The 20372-nt window shown below is 56.3% G+C and overlaps 1 protein-coding gene across 1 annotated transcript in view; it reads right to left on the reverse strand.

The window, feature by feature from the left end:
• Nucleotides 1-20372, reverse strand: part of MYOM3 (myomesin 3) — a 45648-nt gene extending 25276 nt beyond the window's left edge. The window contains exons 1-14 of the mRNA XM_079930292.1: nucleotides 20138-20372; nucleotides 19774-19854; nucleotides 18892-19051; nucleotides 18026-18183; nucleotides 14305-14400; nucleotides 12591-12679; nucleotides 10884-10928; nucleotides 10262-10402; nucleotides 8667-8828; nucleotides 7900-8041; nucleotides 6727-6926; nucleotides 5998-6051; nucleotides 5482-5609; nucleotides 2549-2732 (exon numbers count right to left, since the gene is read on the reverse strand). Of these exons, the coding sequence (XP_079786418.1) occupies nucleotides 2549-2732; nucleotides 5482-5609; nucleotides 5998-6051; nucleotides 6727-6926; nucleotides 7900-8041; nucleotides 8667-8828; nucleotides 10262-10402; nucleotides 10884-10928; nucleotides 12591-12679; nucleotides 14305-14400; nucleotides 18026-18183; nucleotides 18892-19051; nucleotides 19774-19854; nucleotides 20138-20298 (1801 nt within the window). The 5' untranslated portion in view covers nucleotides 20299-20372. The remainder of the gene's footprint in view (nucleotides 1-2548; nucleotides 2733-5481; nucleotides 5610-5997; nucleotides 6052-6726; nucleotides 6927-7899; nucleotides 8042-8666; nucleotides 8829-10261; nucleotides 10403-10883; nucleotides 10929-12590; nucleotides 12680-14304; nucleotides 14401-18025; nucleotides 18184-18891; nucleotides 19052-19773; nucleotides 19855-20137) is intronic.

Here is a 20372-nt window from a genome sequence, read left to right on the forward strand (position 1 = left end):
CTTACCTCCAAACATCTCCGCTTCCTCACTAAAATCCCCATTCATTAACCCTACTATCGCTCTCTCTCTTTTAAAAGTCACCAGATCTGACAATTTTCCTCAGCCTTATCTTTGATCTCTAGGAAACTTCATTTTATTTCCCTTGAAACTTTAACTTTCATGGCTCCCTGAGACTATGCTCCTTGAGGTAGGGTTTGCCATGATGTGTTAAATGGACAGATCTGGATGGATGGATGGATGAATGGATGGATGGACGGATGGATGGTTGAATGGATCAATAGACTAATGGATGGACAGGTGGATGAATAGATGGATAGACGGATGGATGGATGGATGTCAGATACAGGACCTTCCTAGTTCTCCTTTTCCTTCTCAAACTCCTTACACATCCTTTTGTGGCTCCCCCTCTTTCTTGTTGTTGTTTTTTTTTTTTTTTTTTTTTTTTTTGCGGTACGCGGGACTCTCACTGCTATGGCCTCTCCTGTTGCGGAGCACAGGCTCCGGACGCGCAGGCTCAGCGGCCGTGGCTCATGGGCCCAGCCGCTCCGCAGCATGTGGGATCTTCCCGGACCGGGGCACGAACCCGTGTCCCCTGCATCGGCAGGCGGACCCTCAACCACTGCGCCACCAGGGAAGCCCTCCCCTTCTTTCTTTTGTCACCACATGTGGGACTCCTCCAAGTGTCTGCTCCTTGACTTGCTCCATTTTTCTCCTCTTTTCTCATCTCAAGTGTCCACCTATTCCCATGTCTTCAGCCCTCACCTCTCTGCAGGCGACTCCCCAGGCTTTACCTCCAGGCCTGCTCTCTCTCCTGAATTCTAGAGCCTCATCTTCCATTTTTCCCTGGACGCCTCTCCTTGTGTTCTGGTGGTGCCTCAAAGTCAACAGGCAGAGGCTGAACTCAGCATCAATCCAACATAAATCCTGTAACTACTGAGTGCCTGCTCTGAGCCAGGCTCTGCATCTGGCCCAGGGGAAGTACTGAGAAACAGACTTGGGGTCCTGGGCTCAGGAAGGTCCTGTCAGCAACTTCAGCCTCTCAGGTTGAAGACAGGGTGACAGTGGATGAAGGCTGGGTGGTGGGAGAGGGTAGAAGGAGGGCACTCAGGGGCCCCATGTGTCCAAGAGACCTGATTCTACCCGTAGGCAAGAACTTGAGCTGAGGACATCCATGTAGGGAGTAGTACTCACGCACCAACATCATGATTTCAAGACCTGAGGATATGTTTGTGGTATAATGTTAATTGTAAGAGGTAGAATGCAAAGCTCTACACGTGGTTTGATTGGACTTTCAGAAAGATGCATTGGCGTGCATGCGTCAGAGACCAGAGGCCCAAGCGCCTAGATGTTCACAGTGGTTACCCTTGGTCAGCGGGATCCTCCCTCCCTCCCTCCCTCCCTTCCTCTCTCTCTCTCTCTCTCTCTCTCTCTCTCTCTCGCTTCTTTTGTATTTTCCCATTTTTGTACAATAACTTCACTTTCATAATACAAGTAAATGTCTTTTCTTTTTTCCTCTCCTCCCCTCCTCTCTCTTCTTTTCTTCTCCTTTCCTTTTCTGAACTGTACCAGAACCTTGCCCTAAGGCTGCCTTGTGGTCCAGAGACTGCCCACATCCAATCACAAACCAGTCACTGGCCAGGCCCCTGAGTCAAGACTAAATGTTAACCAGACCAGAATTAAAGAAAAACTCCATTTGCCCACCAACCTATTTATACTTACTATGAATATATATCTATATCTATATCTGTATCTATATCTATATATTTTTTTCTACATTATTGAAACAGTACAAATCTAGGACTTTGGAATCTTCCCAAACAGGCCTTGCAGCGTATCAGGCTCTTTTCAGATGGGCAGCGCTACAGCTGGTTCCTTAAAGGACTAGCTGGTGATGGCAGGGAACCTTCTGATCTTATCAGAATCCAGAGGCCTGAGAGGAGAGAGGGAACCCCGGGAAGTCAGGACCAGGATGGAGCTGCCGCTGGGAGATTCGGGAAGGAGCCACAGGTGGGGGCGATAACCAGGCCTTCAGAACAGCGGGTTTGGCAGGTGAGGACACCGAGGTGCACAGCTCAGAAATGACCTGCCCAGGCCCACGCTGTGCTGCAGATGAGAGGGGTCCCACCTGGTGAGGCGGATTGGGGTGGGACCAGGGAGAGGGCCGGAGGCCTGCCCTGGGGCTCACTCCTGGCTGCACAAGGTGGGTTCAGGCCCTGGTTGGAGACGTTTAGAACTGAGGGACCACTTGGTCACACTCAGATTCTGTGCTGGACCTGGCTGGATTCTGCAACCTGTGAATTGTTGATCTAGAAAAAAATGTCTATACTTTCAAGAGCCTCTTGCCCAGAGAAATGTATCAATAATTCTTGATGGTCTAAAGTTTTACAGGCCTGTGATCATGTTGCTTTTCAGCTTCGTGATAGGTAGAAGTGGTCAAGGACAGAGAAACGGGCACGGCTGCGTCCCTGCAGCCATGGGGTCCCGAGCCCCGGATGCTGACAGCCTGGTCTGGCCTGGCCTGGCCCCACCTCCTGCATCACACAGGTACCTGGCTTCCCCCTCAAGGCGATGGGCTCGCTGGGCTCCGAGGGATCGCTCATGCCGTACTGGTTTATCGCTCGTACTCTGAAGACGTACGACTTCCCTTTCTCCAGATCCAAAAGGGCGAATCTCGGGGATTTCACAGGCGTTTCTGAGTTGATGGCCTCCCAGGTGCCGCTACCTATGACCGACTGTGACAAGGGAGAGAAACTTGCCTTTGGTTAAGTGGTTGCCTTCCCACATGTGCTCTCACTAACTTCTATCCTTGGCCCAGGCTGCCCCTCAACACCTGAACTCTGGATCCACCTGCCTCCATGACGTCTCTACCTGGATGCCCATCGAGCATCTCACATTCAACAGAACTGACCCTGGAACTTGCTCCCCTGCCAATGCAGCCCACATCGAGTTAGTGGCACCCGTCCTTTCAGCTGCTCAGGCCAGAACCCTGGGAGCCATCCTGGACTCTTTCTCTCATTTCTCATCCCCCGAAGATGCTCTGTCAACAAACCCAGTTGGCTCTACCTTCGAAATTTATCCAGAGTCCAACCATGGCTTTTCACCCTCATGCTCCCCTCCACAGCCTTGATCCAAGCCACCATTGTCTCTCACCTGAGTTACCTCAATAGCCTCCTAACTGGTCTGCCTGTTTCTACCTTTAACTACCTTCAGTCTTTTCTCCAAATGACAGGCAGAGGCATCCTTTTACAACACAAGTCAGATCACATCCGTGTCTGCCCAGAACCCTCCCAAGCCCTGCATCTCCCTCAGAGTGAAATTCTCCATGGCTTGACTCCTGCCACCTGTCTGGCCACATTCCATGCCCCCCTTTGCCCACTCACCAGGCTCTGTGTCCCCCTGCTGTTCCTTGATGGTGCCGGGCCCAATCCCTGCCTCTGGGCCTTTGCACTTGCTGGTCCCTTTTCTTGGAATGTTCTTCCCCCAGAAATCTCTGGTTTGCCCCTCACTTCCTTTGGGTCTTTACTCAAAACTCACCTTCTCAGGGTGGCCTCCCCAGCACCGCCCCCCATATGAAAGGTCAGCAGCCCCTCCCTCAACACTTCAAATCCCCTCCATGCTGTCTGTCTTTCTCCTAAGCTCCTACCATTAGCAAATGTGCCAAATACTTTTCGGATTCATCTTCTTTGTCATCCATTCCCCACCCCCTACTCCAATCTCAGCTCTGGAGACAGGAGCTTGTCTGTTTATCCACCACTGAGAACAGTACTGACGCATGAGAGGTGCTCAGTCTATGTTTGTGGGATGAATACATGAGTAAATGGATGAATTCTCACAATAACTCTGCAAAGTAAGGGTTAATTTCCCCACCAATGAGGAAATTCAGGTTCAGGAAGTTTTGGTAACTTGGCCAATAGCTGGCATATTTGGTATTTAAGCTCAGGTGTGGGTACCCCCAAACCTGCTCATTCTACACAGCATCAGGGGCCCCAAAGGCAGCCATAAATCCTGTGTCTCTGGGTAGATAGAGGGTGAAGAGCCGAGGGTGATGCATGTTAATAGGCACCCAGAGGCCACTTCTGCCGAGTCTGGGTGTGAGAGTTAAAACCTAGAAGCCCTGGGGGGACCCACTGACCCTGCCCTCTCTGTGCTTTTCCCTCCCAAGGCCCACCTGGCTGTCAGTAGCCTAGAACCCAGGTAGGCTAAGAAATCGCTACAAAAACCAAGGAACACGGCTGAGCACCCACTGCGTGCCAAGTTCTGTTCTAAGTCTTGACGTGCTTTAGTTAATTTGATTCTCACATCAACCCTATAAGATGTACAATTATTATGTCTATTTCATGGAAGAAGAAACTGAGGCACAGAGAGGTTAAATTTCTTGCCCAAGGTCACACAGCTAGTAAGTAGCAGAGACAAGATTAGAGCCCAGGCAGTCTGACTCCAAGGTCTTAACCATTATACGCTATAGCCTCACAAAACAAATCCTCCATTATCCATAGCTTTCCCATGTCAGAGAAATAGGATCACCTGTGAATGTGCAGAGAGGCCCATCTGGACAACGAGAGCCACAGACTCTTCCCTGGAACCTTTTTATTCTTTGATTCACTAAACCTGTACCGTCCACCTGCCATGTGCCAGGCACCGTGCTGGACCCAGCGAGTAATGAGAAGGTAAACCTGGTGTCTTCCTTTAGGGGGATCAGAGGCAAGAGCATCTCCTTGGGAAGGGTTTACAGTCCCAGGGCTGCGGGCCCTGGCTATGTGCTGCTTTTATTTCGCCCTCACAGGGTAGGGTGTCCATTCTATGCTGGAGGGAACTGAGGCTCAGAGAACTTAGCAAAGGAGCTCACACAGCAGGTCAGGAATGAAATGGATCTTAACACCATGCTGTTTTTTACTCTGCCACAATGCCTCCCCTCCACTGTGAAATCCATTTCACATGAGCTGCCCCCCTCCCCAGTCTCCTGCCCCTACTCTGCCCCCAGGGAGAACCGCCTCCTGGTGCTACCCACCTCCACCCCCCACGCCCTGTATGTGCTGTCTGCCAGTGACCCTGGCAGGTGGGCACCATCCTGGCTTCCCTCCCACCCTGGCCCTGGCGGAGGTTGGGTGTTCGACCCGATGTGTGACCAGGTGCCAGACAGACTTGGGGTGCGGGTGTGCGCAGGACATGGTGGACCTACTGTTGCTATTGTCTGTGTCTCTTGATTTTGTGTATTTCCGTGAACAGCTTCCGGAACTGCCATCAGTAACTGACCTCTCAGGGCTGGAGGTAACCTCGAAAGGTCATTTAATCCACCCGCCTGCCTCTGTGCGGGGCTATGCTCGAGCCTTCCAGGCAGGAAATTCTCTTCTCTTCAGGCCTCCCAGGGGACACTGTCGGGGTCTCCCAGCGCCTCCCTGAACACCCCCCGCCACGTCCTGGTAACACAGCGCGTCTGTTTCTCAGGCCGGCCTGGGGCTGGGGCCCTTGGGGTCTCCGTACCTTCTCCAGGAAGTACGTCAGTGGGGCTTTGCCCCGGGGTCTTGGCTTCTCCCAGCCCAGAACCACATAGGCCTCGTGGATCTCGCTGGCGTGGACATTGGTCGGGGGCGACGGAATGGTCACGAAGTCTGGAATCAGAGCCATCGGGGGTGGGGGGAGATGTGTGGGCCGTCGGAGACCCCAGATCTCAGCCCCTCACTTCATTGAGGAGGGAACTGGGGCCCAGAGAGGGGCAGGAACTTGCTCCAGTCACCCAGCAAGGCCGGGCAGAGCCAGGGCCAGAATCCAGGTCTCCCCACGTCCTGCCGAGACTTTCCCCGACGTCTACTTCCTCCGCGAGGGGCGCAGTCGCCCACCAGAGAGCCTGGCCCCTCAGCCTGGATCCTGCCCGCGCTCGCCTCCCCGCACCCTGCACACGACAGCTTCTGCCTCTGGGTTCAGTTTGTGGTCCAGAGTTTCCAGAACCGCAAAGGGGGCTGGAGTCTTGAGACAAAGCGTCAGGAGGTTCACACGTACCTTCAGAATCATCTGTGCTGACCGTGATCGTTTTTCCTGTATCAAAGGGGATCTCTAGTGGGGAGAAGGGAACATGTTAGGGGAGAGCTAAGGGGTACAGGGTGTGTGTGGTGGGCGGGCTCAGCAGGCCACAGGGAAGGGCCTGCCCCACTCTGGGTGCTGATTCCTCCCCCGCTCCTGGTCCTGGCCTTCCGGCCCCTCACTGTGTGTCCTCAAGCAGGGCCACCTGGGCCCCAGCGATCTCAGGGGTCCAAAGTGCAGCACTGTTGCTCTTGGACCCCAAAGATGCTCTGTCCTCTCGGGACAGAGAGAAGTGATGGGGTCAGATCCCTAGGGCACGGCAAACCCAAATCAGGCTGACTCCTCAGAGCTGAGAGGGCTGTGTTCCCCCCACTGTGCAGGCTGGGGGCTTCTGAGGCGGGACGGTTTTCCTCCTTCAGATTAAGGGCATCCGAGGAGGGTGCTGTGGTTTTACCCCAGATTAGCATCTTGTGTGGACAGGTTTGTGTTTCTTCCATCAGACGTGCTGTACCTTCCCCCTCCAGCTAGGGGTTGCTAAGGACAGCACTGTCTCCTCCATCAGATTAGGGGTTCCTGAGGGCTGGGCTGTGTCTCCCCTCCTGGATCAGGGCTTGGCATGGGGGCTGTGTGCCTGTCTCCTGAGTGAGGCAGTCCTGAGCATGCCCTGACTGATGCTCTGGAATGTCCCTGCAGGGCCTCTGTGCCCACCTGTCTTCTTCCAGGCTTCCTCAGGGTCACCCATGGCAACCGGTTCTGAAGCCTTGGAGGGGATGCTGCTGCCCGCTCTGCTGATGGCTCTCACCCGGAACCGATAGCTCTGGCCTTCGACGAGGCCTTGGATTGGGCACCGACAGGTCCCGCCGGGGGCCTGGTGGCAGGGCACCCATTGTTCGGACTCGCCCTGGCACCTGTGGGAGAGAGGCCTCGGCTGCAGCCCCTGCCCGTGACTCACATCTTCCCAGGGTGAGCCTCTTCCAGGGCCCTTCCCCCGCCCTGGGCTGCCGGCCCAGCTCATCTCTCTCCATTTAGAAGCCCGGCTCCAACCTCGGGCCCCAGGAGGTCTTCTCACCATCCTCCACCAAGCGCGATGCTAATCAAAATAGCTAGTGCCTCCCATGAGCTTTCCTGCGTGTCTGGAGCCATCTGTGTCCCTCCGCACCTGCTATCGCGTTTAATCCTGACGGTCCTCACGGTTAGGTGTGATTACCTTCACTCTACCAACGGGATCCGCGTTTAGAGAGTGAGACGACTTGCCCAAGGTCATATGGCTTGTGAGTGGGCGAGTTAGCCTTTCCCCAGAGGGCTGTCCACTCCCTGTCGGAGTGCCTTCCAGAGTGACCCTCGGAGTCTGGGCTCTCTGTGCCCCCCTGGGTGCCACTGTCCTCAGTACTGGCTGGATGGGGCCATGTACCTCAGTTTCCTCATCTGTAGAATGGGGCACTAGAGAGTCCCCCTGCCCCCTTAGATAGGGATTGTTGGAAGGATTCGAGTGGCTGGTTTAGCTTACCTCCAGCTAGGGCCCCGGAGCCGGCGGCAGGTGAGGGAGGGGGGGTGTTCTAGGCCTCCCCTTTCCTGGTGTGCCCCCTCCCTCCCGCGTCGGTGCTACTCTGTCTCCGGCACTCAGGGAGGACAGCATCCACACGTGCTCAGGTTTCAAGCACTGATGTTTGCCCCTCCCAGTGGCAGCTCCTGCTGTAAAGGGTCTAGAGGGCAGCGGCTGACTCCAGGGGCGGACACCCTTCTATTGCCCCTAAATAACACATTTACCTCCTGCCCTATTCCAAGGACAGGCATGGGGGTCCCTCTTTCCCGTGGCCCCCACGTTTATCCTCACAGAGCCATCTACCCCCATGGGCTCTGCCACGGAAGAGACCGACTCACAGCTCAATGGAGTAGCTGGTGATGGGGTTGCCACGTGTGTCGCTGGGCGGGGTCCACGTCAGGATGAGGCAGTCCCTGTTCACGTTCAGGCATCGAACATTCAGGGGGGATCCTGGAGCCCCGGGCTTCTCGGCTGCAGCATCTGAAGCCCGGGGTGGGCGGGGGTGGGAAGAGAGTGGGGGGAGGCTCTTCCCGTCAATGTCCACTTGGCGACAGACCCCCTCCCATTCTCACCCCTCATCCTCTTCTCATTCACCACCCCCCAGGGGCTCAGTTGGATCTCGAGGAGAACGACCTGAATAACAGCCTCTTCCTTTCAAACAACAGCATCTGGGGGTAGGGGTAGGAGTACCGTTTATTAGGGGCCCATTCTACGCCACACACCTGCACAATTGGCATAATTAATCTCTGAGTCCCGGCGCAACCCCCCATCTTGCAGGTGGGAAAACTGAGTGTCATAGAGGAGAAGTGAATTTCCCCAAATCACCCAGCTAGTGAAGTGGCAAAGCCAGGAGACAGAAATCAACCAGGACTAGAATGGTCCCAGCCCACGATCAGCCCTCCCTTTCCAGCTGGCTCCGCGTCTCAGACTCTCAGGCTGTGTCCCTTTGGAGGGTCATGGGATGCACAGGGATTCTTAGAGAGACTCTACCCCAGCACCCCCAATATATAGCATGGAAACCGAGGCCTCAAGGAGCAGGGATTCGCCCAAATGTCCCACAGCAAATCAGTCAAGGCAGAGCCCCGGTCCCCCACCGCCCCCTCACCTCTCACAAACACATAGGCGCTCTGCTCCCGGAGCCCAAAGGGCAAGGGCACCTGGACCGTGTAGAGACCCTCGTCCTCCTTATAGGCGCAGGACACCTTCAGGGACGCCTGGCGGTCTGCGTAGAGGATCTGCCGGCGGCTGGAGGACTTCAGCAGCCTCCCTGCAGAGGGAGGGGTCCAGGGTGAGCCCGTGGGGGATCTGGGCCTCACCTGGGAACCCACAGATGCTCTGGGGGTCTAGGCAGAGGGGAGTTTGGCCTGGCTAGAGCCTGAGGCTCTGCTGGGCAGTTGGGGAGGGGGTGGTGACCTCCAGGACTCTGCCAACGTGGTCTCTGAACTCTCCTCTGCAGAAGGCTTGAGGCGGGCAGGGGGTAGCAGGGCCGGGCCCAGGGCAGGGGCTGGGGCTTCAGTGAGGTAATGAGGGTTCAGGGAAGTGGTCAGCGCTGGGTGAGCGGCTCGGTAAGGAGTCGGAGGTCCTGTGAAGAAGTGGGACCAAGAGAAATGGGGCCTGTGTGAGGGTCAGGGGCTCATTGGGACGCCTGGGGCTGGAGAAAGGAGGCGGGGCTCGGTGGGCAGGGGGTGTGAGCTTAATGGAGGGAGGGGTGCCAGTGAGGCGGGTGGGGACTGGGCAGGCGGGACCTTAGTGAGGGGAGGGGGAAGGGGCTCTGGGGCTCTAGGCCTCGCCCTGCGGTCCTGCTGTTGCACCACCCTGCTCTTTGTGCCAAGCGAAGGCCCCTCCCTCCTGCCAGCGCCTCTGTTCCGGAAGACCTGCAGGTTTGGGAAAGCTCTTTGCCTGTTGTCGCAGCTGTTTCTCAGGGCTCGCGGCTTTCCCTCCACTCCTCCACTCCAGCCCCCAGCAGGGGCAGCTTCCCCAGGCTCAAGCTCTGGGGTGTCAGGGGGCTGTGCTCCTGGCCCTTTGGCTGCAGGTCTGGTCACGAATGGGGCAGGAAGCCCAGCTGTTCCTCTCCTCCCTGGCTGACCGGCCTTCCCCAGCCCTGGCCCATGACCCCCCGTGAACCTTCCAGCTCACGAGTAGCAGTTATGTACCTGCACCTACAACCCTGACTCTGAAAAGCCCGAGGCAATTGTCACAACCTGCCGGGACCCTCCTCAGGCTGACCTGCTCCTGGCCTTAGCCTCTGTTCTTGTTGCTTCAAATGTCATCACCTACCCCTAGGGTGCTGATGTCGAGTCCATAGATGTAAAGGGCTGGGCTGGTGCCTGGCCAACCACAGGCTCTCAATGGGCAGTGTGCAATTGTGTTCTGGCTTCCTGCTTCCTCCCGGATGGACAGCCCCTTGAGCTTACGCATGTCTGTTCCTAACCCTGCCCCGGCACCCAGCACAGGGCCTGGCACCACAGGTGCTCGGTGACACTTTGCAGGGTGACTTGATCTGAACCCACCTGGCTGTGCTCTGCTTCCCTCTACCTCATCAGCACCCATCGCCCAGCTTGTACCAGTTAGGGGGCGGGTATAGCTGAGTTCCTCTCTCCACCGGGGGTCCCAGGGGTGGGAATGGAGCCAGAGCTCTAGTCCCTCTCTGGCTTCCACCTCTGCCTCTGCAGGTAAGGGGCCAGGACTAGGGGTCCTCACCATCCCGGAACCACTGGATGTTCTGCTCGGCGTCTAATACATCTTCAGAAAATAGGCAGGACAGGGAGAAGGGTTCCTTCTCACGGGTGAAGACTGGTTTCAGCACCGATGTGAATTCCACGTTGGAGCCAAACATCAGTCCTGGGTGGGAACAGAGATTTAGGGCAGAAGTCTTCTAAGGCTGCCAGCTCAGCCTGGGGCTTAGATGCGAGTGAGGACCCTTCTGGGGTGTCCCCGCTCCTCTGGGTCAGGATTCACAGTTTTGCAGGTGGTGTTAACAAAGAGAAGAGGGGGCCTGATCCTGGGGGCCGGGGGTGGGGGAGAGATTTCTCTGGGTGGGACCAGATGAGCTGAAACGGCAAATACTGGTTTGTCTTTTTGGATTTGCCTTTTTCTCATTCAGTCTTGGCCACTGAGAGTGCAGCAGCTGGAGGCAGCTCTGGGGTGCCTAGGGACCCCAGAAACCAGTCTACAGGTATGAACAGTTTATAGGCAAACCACACGTGGACATCCCTTTGTGGGCAGTGGATGGCGATATTCTAAAGGGGACTGTTGGGGGCCCTGACGAGGAGCCCCAGACACCCTCCTCCCTGAGGGCCCATCCCTCCCCAAGCCTCCTTACTTTTAAAGATCTCCGAATCGAAGCCAGCATCCTTCCCCAGGTAAGCTGAAAACCCAGAGCAAATGGAGTTGGAGAAGGCTCAGAGCCCACGTTCCTACTGGATTTTGGAGGCATGGCCTTTGGTCATGGGTCTGAATCCTGATCTGGCAGTGGCTCCCCCTTCAGCTTGGGGAAAGTTCCCTAGCCTTTCTGTGCCTCAGTTCCTTATTGACTCCTCCCTGATGGTGGTGGCGGGGGGGGGTTCTGAATACATGAGTTCACATGAACAAAGCCCTCAGCAGGAACCTGGCATACAGTCAGTGCTCAATAAATGGTGGTTTCCTTCCTTTACCCAAATCCACCGCCAGAATCACAGTCCTACAGGTGGAGCCTGGTCAGACTGGGATTTCTGGTGGGTCCAGGGCAGCGCTAAGAGAGCCTCCTGGAGGCTTCAGGGTGAAGTCCAAGGTGGTGTGGACACGGACCACCAGGGGATAGTGAGAACATTTTTATTCACATAGCGGGTACCACGTGCCGCTTATTAACTCGTTTAATCCACAGCAGCCTTGTCTGTTGTTGTCATTATTATCCTTTCATACAAATGAGGAAACTGAAGCATAATCACCTAGCGAGCACCCCAGCAGCCTGAAGCCAGGACATGACACTGGTCCCTGGGATGGCCTTGATGGAGGAGGGATGGGGATATGTGGATGAAATGATGGGAAGGACGGGTGGACAGAGGAAGGCAGGGCCCAAGGGCCCGATGCCTGACCTTGCAATCGACTCTGGGCACTGCCTATAGGGACGGCTCAGATTCCACCCAGAGAGCCTGGCCTGGCAGCGGGGACAGCTGCCTACCAAGAGCGATTTGGGGAACAAGGCAGAGGGGTGGAGAGGCTGTGAAGGACAGTTTAAGAAGGTCCGATGAGAGGCTGGGGACTGTCTGCTGCTCAGTGTGTGTGTGTGTGTGTGTGTGTGTGTGTGTGTGTGTGTGTGTGTGTGTGTGTGTGTGTGTGTGTGCAGCTTCTCTCAGGGCCCTGAGGGCAAAGCCTTGGGCTCAAAGGTGTGGCCTTCTGGGCTGGGCTCGGCCCTGATCCAGCCAAGTTTTACCTAAACCATCTCATTTAATCCACAGGAGTATCTGAGGGAGGCGGTAGGATGCCCCCTTTGCAGGTGGGGAGGTCAGGTAAGTGAGACGGCACCCAGGCTCACACGGCCGGTCAGCGCCAGAGGCAGCAGGTGGACGGGGGCCTGAAGGAGTCCTGAGTGTCTCCTCTGCCTCCTGCTGTGATTAATCTATAGGAGGGACCTGAGCCCACTGGGGAATATGCACCAGAAGCCAAAAGGGGCAGTGGGGGTCAGGAGGGGACTTGGTAGGCATCGACCTTTGCCCCTGAGGACCGCTGGTAGCCAGGCCGCCCTCCCAGAGGCCCTGAGCTGGATCTGGACCCAAGCCCAGCTCGATGGGATGAGCATGCTCTTTGGGGACAGGCAGGTGGGGTCCCCTTGAACAGGGATATAGGTTGTACAGTCTGAGGGCGGAGGATCTCACTTGCTCTGAAGGCCCTGGGGAGCGGGAATCCCGGTGGCTGCCCTGGTCACCTGATCCCAGACCAAATACCCCTGGGCTGAGGGTCCCTCCCCGAGTCTGGCGCAGACTCATGTCCTCATCTGCTCATCTGGGGTTTGCTGTGGGCTTTCTGGCCTGTTGGTGATGGCAGGACTCACTGCGGACAAGGACTTTGGCGAAGGAGGAGGCCTGGCCGTAGGCGTTCTTGACCATCACTGTGTAGGTGCCTGCGTCCTCAATGGTGCATCTGAAAAGCAGGGAGGGAGATGTTCCCCCTGAGACGGCTGGGCTCCACGGGAAACTCAAGTCCCCGTGCAGGTGGGGTGTGGGGGGAAGGGGGGGTTAACAGGAAGGCCTGGGGGAGGACGTCAGGCTCTAGGTCAGGGCCTGCCTCTGAGAAGCTGGGGGCCTTTGGGCTGCCACTGTCCCTCTCCAGGCCTCCAGGTCCTCCTTTGAAAATCTCGGGATGTAACAGCAGCCTAAACCACCTCAGGTGAAAATACTTTGAAAAGATGATTGTTATCAGAACACTTAAGCTAAGTGACTTGTCCAGAGTCCCAGAGCAACTGGAATTCAACCGAGCTTCGAGGGGACGAGCCCTCCCCCAGGCACGGCCTCTGGCCCTATCAACACCTCCAGAGCAGAACCCTGGAGCTGGAGCTGCCCCAGGTACACTGCCAGTCTGTGCCAGAACCGGGCCGGATGCCCAGGGGTTCTCAACCGCAGGCCTGGTTTTCACCACCAGCCAGGCCAGCCTTGTCTTGTTCCCAGTGGAGGCTTGAGCCAGCTCCACCCCAGGGCACCACGGTGGCAAAGAGGGTAGATGGTAGGACACAAGTCACACATCCAACCCCATCAGCAAGCAGAGAGGCCCCTCGGTGCCCCCTCCCCTCCCCTGGCTGCTCGGGGCAGGAATCCCTCTCGTTTCAAGGGCCGGTTCCATGTGTCCCTCCAGGCTGCCCAGCCCTGCATGCTCTCCCCAACTGTGCAGCCCACGGGGCGCCTCCCTTTGTAGCCTTGGATGGTCAGGTATTTATGTCCATGTAGCCTCACTTTGCTTTTCGAGGGTCCTGTTCATATTTGTGTCTCTGAAGCCCGAGTTGCTTGAGGTGGAGGGTTTGGTGTATTGGAAAGAACCCAGATGGAGAGAACTGACTCAAACCCAGGCCCTGCCCTGTACAGGCTGCGCAAGACACTTAATCTTTCAGAGCCTCCGTTTTCTCACCTGTAACACGGACAGAACAACGCTTCCCTGCATTGTGCAGAATGGTGGTGGGCATTATGTGTAAAGCAGCGAGCGCAGGGCTTAGCACCCGGAGGAATTCAACCCCTGGCAGCTCGTACGCATAACGCACACTTCGGGGCAGACTGCGCTCAAATGCTCCCTCCATACATCCTGCCTCTTCTTTTAAAACCATGCTTAAGACTCACCACCTCCTAAAAGGCCTGCCTAACTCTCTCCTTCCAGCTGCTCCCCCTTGCACGTGTGTGTGTGTGTGTGTGTGTGTGTATACGTGTGTTTTCTCTCCTCCAGCAAGGAGCTCTCCCTGCATGCCTAGCTCAGCATTCATTCAGTCCTTGCTGCTAGCCTCTGAGTCCAAATTTTTCACCGTGTATCCCAAGGCTTTAGAATCACATGGGGCTGTTTTTTAAATACAAATGCCTGGGCCGCACTTCAGAACTATTTAATCTGACTCTCTGAGGGCAAAAGGAGGGTACATCCCACAAATCAGTATTTTAACAAGCACCCCAGGTACTTCTGAAGATGAGGCTGACTTGGTTCATAGCTCCGAGGAAGGGTTTGGATTCATTGCTCTGGCTGTGGTAGTGCTAGGACTGGGGGCCGTGCGTCTCTAGGGCTCATGGTCCTACCTCCTAATCTCCAGTGTCAGCAGTCCATAGTTATTGGTGATTCGGTACTTTCCGGCAGGGAAGAGGCGGAGATCAATTCGCATGTCATTTTTGTACCTGTAGAGACACAGTGGTGTGTGGAAGGCAGTGTGATTCTGTGTGGGAAGGATCCCGAGCCTCTCAGACCTGGATTCCAACCTCGGCTTTGTGCTGCTTACCTGTGTGACCCAGGGCAGCACTTTCACTGCTCTGAACCTCAGTTTTCCTCATCTGTGAAATGGGAATAATAATTGCACTGACTTTGTAGGGTTGTTGTGATGATTAAATGGGATAAGATATGTAAAGCTTGAAGACTGTACATATCACTGGTCCCCAACCTTTTTGGCACCAGGGACCGGTTTCGTGGAAGACAATTTTTCCACAGACTGGGAGGGGTGGGGAGGGGGATGGTTCAGGGGTTGGGAATCCCTGCTGTAGATGCTCAAGGGTTCATTCTCTTCTGGAGGGCGAGAAGAGGGAGCTGTCATTAGGGGTATCTACCCCTCCCCCTACCAGTGGTATCCCCCAAAGACCAGGCCCCAGCTTTTCCTTCCTCTCTGAAGGGGGTACCAAGGAAAGTTCCCCATCCCTACCTTCTTGTCAACCCCAGGGACAGCAGTTCTTGATCTCAGTTCTTGTTAAAATCACTAGAGGAAGCTTTAACAATCTCCATGCTCAGAGTCTGAACATAAGCCTTTGAGAATTTGCACCAGAAACTGCTCATTGGTCTCCAGTAGCCATTCTCCCTCTTATTCTAAAGTAAATATGACATGTTTCTTAGCCTCTCTTTCTGCTAGGTGTGGCCATGTGACTAAACTAAGTCTTGTCAGCAGAAGGTAAGTACGAGCTTCTGATGACATCCTTTGCCCCTTTTCCCATCATCTTTCCCTCCATTCTGCGGCAAGAATATGGCCATGAGGGCTGCATCTCGAACCAGGAAGGCCTGTGCCCTGAAGCAGTGTGAGGGAACAGGCCTGCGTCCCTGAGGAATCTGTGGTGGAGTTGCCACAGCAGCCCTGCCCTGTCTACATCAGACATTTACATGAAAGAAAAAAAAGATCTATCTTATTTAAGCCTTAAAAAAATCTCCATGCCCAGTCTCAAGCCCAGATCAATGAAATCAGAGTTTCTGGGCATGGGAACTAGGTATCAGTAATTTTTAAAATTTCCCAGGTGATTCCCGAGTTTGGCCCCGCAGATCGCCCTGCCCCGCTCTACCCTGGATACTTCCTTTTGTTTTCTGTGAACTCTGGGATCTGGTTTTATCTGCCACAGGCACTGAACAATGAGGTGGCCTTGTGTCTGTCCACAGCCCACTGGGGTATGTTCTGGAGGCCTGAGGAGTCGGGGCTGGCGAGTGAATGTCTGTGAAAATTAGCTTGCTGTGTGACCTTGGGCAAATCAGTCCCCCTCTCTGGGCCTCTGTGTCCATGAGAACTTTGCATGAAAAGTCAGCCCCAGTGGTGGTTGAGTTCAAAGAGGAGGCCTTGGCCAAGAGAGGGCACCCCAACCTCAGTACATCACCTTCCTTGGACAGCACACCCCCCCCCCGCCCCCGTTTGTCTCCATGGCAACCAAACAGTGCTGTGCCCACGCCCCACTACACAGCCCCCAGGCTGTGACCTCTTCTGAAAGGAGCCCAACTAAGTCTCCTGTGGGGAGGATGGTGCCTAATCTGCATGCCCAATCTTTCCACATCTCCCAGGCCTGGGGGCCAAGGTCAGCCCCCCCACCCGCCAGCTGTCAGGAACATTCCAGACAACTCAGCCTGGCCAGCTTTCTGCCTTTCCCAGAAAAAGCAGCAGCTGCAGCTCTGGGCACAACCTGGGCAGCCAGAGACCTGAGGTCTCATTTTGCCCCCCTCTGGGCTTCAGTCTCCTGCCTGTGCGGCAGGCCCTTGAAGGATGAGACTGAATGGCAGCCAATCATAAAACAGCATTAAGTGAGACAGCTAAGGCGAGGCACCCAGCCCAGAGCCTGGCTCAGAGAGGCCCACATAAAAGAGTGAGATTTTTATTATTTTTCTAGGTTTATTTTTCCCCTACATATTCTGGTGTGTTCCCCCCCCCCTTTATTTTTTTAATTTTTAAGTTTTTGGCCATGCGGCTTGTGGAATCTTAGTTCCCCCACCAGGGATCGAACCTATGCCCCTGGCAGTGAAAGCGCCGAGTCCTACCACTGGCCAGCCAGGAATTCCCCATATTTTGGTGTGAGATTTTACTTTTGAAGGCGGCTTGGCCTGGGAGAGTGATTCTGACATTAATGAATTGTGGCCAGGGCCCACTTCTGCAGTATAAACATAGCCAGCCTGGGCCTTGCCTAACTCGCCTGAAGTTGCCCCTGCATTCAGGAAGTGCTCAATAATTGGTGAATGAATGGACTCGCCTGACAAGCCTGGGCAGCCAGTATCTTCCTGCTGACCGGGGGGCTGGGTCTCTACCAGGGCCCGGGCAGAGCTCTGGAGGCCAATCCCAGGATGATGTGTGGCCCTGCCGGAGGTGATTGATGAAGGGAAACCAGATCCCAAAGCCAGGAGCCCCGGGGGCCACCTGAGTCCCTCTGGCTGGAGGTGGGCCTGGCCTTGGCCTCTGCCACTTACAGAGAATGCTCAGCTCCTTGTTGTGGCAACCTTGCTGGCAAGGGTGGAAACAAGACTCCCTCCCAAGAGGCTCCCATGGCATGGCTTAGATGTGGGCCTCAGTGCCAGGGCAGGGCAGGGCTTAGCTGCCAGGCCAGGCCAGCTGAGCAGCTGACCCCCACTTAGCCCAGGCTGGCTGTTGGGAGCAGTCCTCCTACCGGACTGCCTTGGTTCCCAAGGAATGTGAATGAATGCCACCTGGCAACGGCCAGCCCCAAGGCCACCTCCCTCAGAACACTTTTCTTGATTGCTCTTGGCCTAAGCTCTTTTTCTTTCTCTGACTTCCAAGGTATTATATATGCTTTAAGGAAAAAAAAAAGAAAAGAAAAGCCAACTGGAATGATCACTTTCCTACTCTCCACCCCCACCTCCACCAGACCCATTCAGGAGGCTCCTGCCTCTGCCCGCCTCCGCCAGCAAGGCTTCGACTCTGTGGTTCTGTCACGGGTTCACTCCCAGGAACGGCACCTCCTGCTTTCCCAGCACCTTTCAAGTTCTGAGGGCTTCCACGTTGTCGTGGCATTAAATCCTCACCACGTGCAAGCCGGACAGGAGGTCTTCAACCCATTTTACAGAACAGGATATGGAGGCAGGACCAGAGAGGTTAAGAGCCATAGTTGAGACCACACACCAAATTGGCAGAGAGAAAGCGAGGCCTGAGCTCCTTCTCACTGCAGGGCCCCTGCCCTCCCTGCCTCCCCCCATCTTCCTGCAGCCCCAGGGATGTCCAGCTCAGAGCAGCTGCCTTCACATGCCACCAGAATCATATTTTTACAAGCGCTGGCTCCCCAGGCAGCCCAGACTTCTAGCCCCAGGCTGGCTGGGAGGCAGCTAAGAATAACCCCTCTTGAGCCTCCCCAGCAGCTGCTGCTCTGTTTGGGGAGGGCAGAGCTCAGGGTCTGTGGGTCTGCAGCTTTTCTAAGGCGGCAGGAACTTCTAGGGGAGGGGCCGGGTCCCTGGAAGGGAGGTGTTAGGTGTAAGGAACTCACACTCAGGGAACCCCCAGAGGCCCAGAGCATGGGGGCAGGGCAAGGACCCCTTCTCTCCTGCCCCCTGGGGGCTTACCAGGTGACCTGGGGTGGAGGCGAGGCCTGGACGGTGCAGGTCAGTAGGACCGTGGTGTGCTCCCAGACGGCGTGGGAGCGCAGCGGGATCCAGAACCAGGGCCCGCGTCCGGAACACAGATCCCTCAGCTCCTTGGCCTCCCGGACCTTCTTCTCTGTCTGGAGGTGGGAGGGGGCCTGTGACTTCTATGAGCCGGGGCACCACCTCTCCCCAGTCTTTGCTGTTACCTTTTCCCCGACACCCAGGCTCTGGAGTTGGGCCCACGTGGGCTAGAGCCGCGCACCCCCCAACCAGCGGCTGAGAGGCAGCGTGCCACAGAGGGCAGGGCGTGGGGTCAAGGCCAAACGCTGCTACTTACTAGCTGTGAGACCATAGGCCAGTCCTCCATTTCCTTATCTGTAAAATGGGGATGATAATAATATTCCCCCACCCTCCTGTGGGGTTGCAGTGAGGATTAAATGAGTTAATATGTGAAAAACATAGGCACTGATAACACCCATGTAAGTATTACAGCTATTGTTGTCCTGCCCAGGGAGGGGGTATGGAATTGGCTTCAGATCCCTGACGTTTGTTAGGAGTAGCATTCCCTGAGGGTCTTCTGTGTTCCAGGCACTGGGAAAGTGACTTTACCAGCTTGATCTCATTTACTTCCCACCTCGACACCAAGCATTGGTACCACATACACCCATTTTACAAATGAGAAAACCGAGGCTCAGTTAGAATTATTGCTTGACCAAGGTCACGCAGCTAGAGGGTAGGGGCACTGGGATGTCCAGCTCTTCTTGAGAAGGGGGTAGGTTGAGTTGGCTGGCGTGTGATGGGTCTCAGTTTTCAGGGCCCTGGAGGCCCCAGTCCATCCCTCTCACCTGCCATCTCAGCGCCTTCCGGTCTCGCCTCTGGCGCAGCAGCCACTGGGTCCGTAGGAAGGCGATCTCCGTCCTCTCCCACTCATTGCCGAAGCCCACCCGCTTCTGCCCTCTCTCCTCCAGCTGCACGGTGCTGGTCTGGCGCCTCAGCTGGGCCTCCCTGCGGTGACGGAGGCCATCAGGGGTGGAGACCCTGGGGGTGGTGATGTGGGGACGCCCTGGCCCTGCCTTCCCCACGCCCAGCACTGCCGGCCACACTGAAAGCTTCTTGAGGACAAGGGCAACTTTTAATCCTCTCTTGCCTCCAGAATGCCCTGCGTGGGTCCGGCTTTTAGAAGGTGCGTAATGAATACGATTGATCCAGTTCACGAGGCTCTTTCACAAGCCATCGTTTCTCTTGTTTTCACTGCAAGCAGGTGGACAGGTCTTAGTCTCCCCGTTCTACAGGGTAGGGACCTGAGGCTGGATAACCTGCTCCAGGCCAGCCAGGACCAGGACCCAGGCCTCCTGCTGCTCTCAGGCTCAGAGGCCTTCCCATCTCGGGCCTCGTGTCCAAAACATGGGCTGCTTTCCTTGTTCCTCCTCTCCCCATCCCCACCTCCTTCCCCGCCACGGAAGCCGGGTGGTGAAGTACAGACCCCCACCAGCCTCTCCCCCGGGGACGCTCCCTCACTACCGCCTGAGGGCTCATCCAGAGGGTGGTGCGGCGGGCCTTGTGGTCAGTCAGCCCTGGGCTTAAACCTCCGACTAGCCGCTTACTCTAGATGTGTAACTTCGGGCAGGTTCTTTAAGCTGAGTGTGGGAGCCCAGTGGGGAGGCAGAGGACTGGACAGGACGACCTCTTCCCGGCCCAGGGCTCTCTGGCAAGGTCACCTGACTTACCACGACGTCTCTGAGGAGGCCGTCAGAGCCAGGGCTGCTGCGAGGGCGTAGTCTGCCGCGCTGAACCGATACTCTTCCTCGCTGCCCCCGGGAAAAGAGAGGTCATGGCTCCTGCAGGTTTGGCTGGGGGTCTGGCTGGGGGATCCATCCTCCTACCTCGGGGTACTAGCAGGCACCCTCGTTCCTCACACCGGGCTCTCAGAAAGCAGGGCTGTGCCTGTCTCCTCAAACTCAAGTACACAGAGGTCAGGGCTACGCCTCCCCCCGCAGACCGGGGCCTCCAGAGAGCAGAGCTGCGCCTCCCCGGCGGGCCGAGGGCCCTGGGGGCAGCGCAGGGGCTGGGCTGGGTCCCCGAGGCTCCCACCTGCTGCGGAAGGTCCGTTTCCGCGCGGAGGAGCCCATCCGCAGGCTGTGCTGCTGCTCAGATTTCTGCTCTTCCTCGTGGCGGTGCTCCAGCCTGTGCATCGCCACGGCCTGGGGTGCCCGGGGCTCCCCCACACCTCCCGGGCTCTGAGGCAGAGTCATGGCTGCAAGAGCGACAACCTGCCGAGCCAAGGTACACGGTCACTCCACCAGGCGGCCACCTGCCCCTTCCCCGT

This window comes from Stenella coeruleoalba (assembly GCF_951394435.1).
Source record: "Stenella coeruleoalba genome assembly, chromosome: 1".
NCBI lineage: Eukaryota > Metazoa > Chordata > Mammalia > Artiodactyla > Delphinidae > Stenella > Stenella coeruleoalba.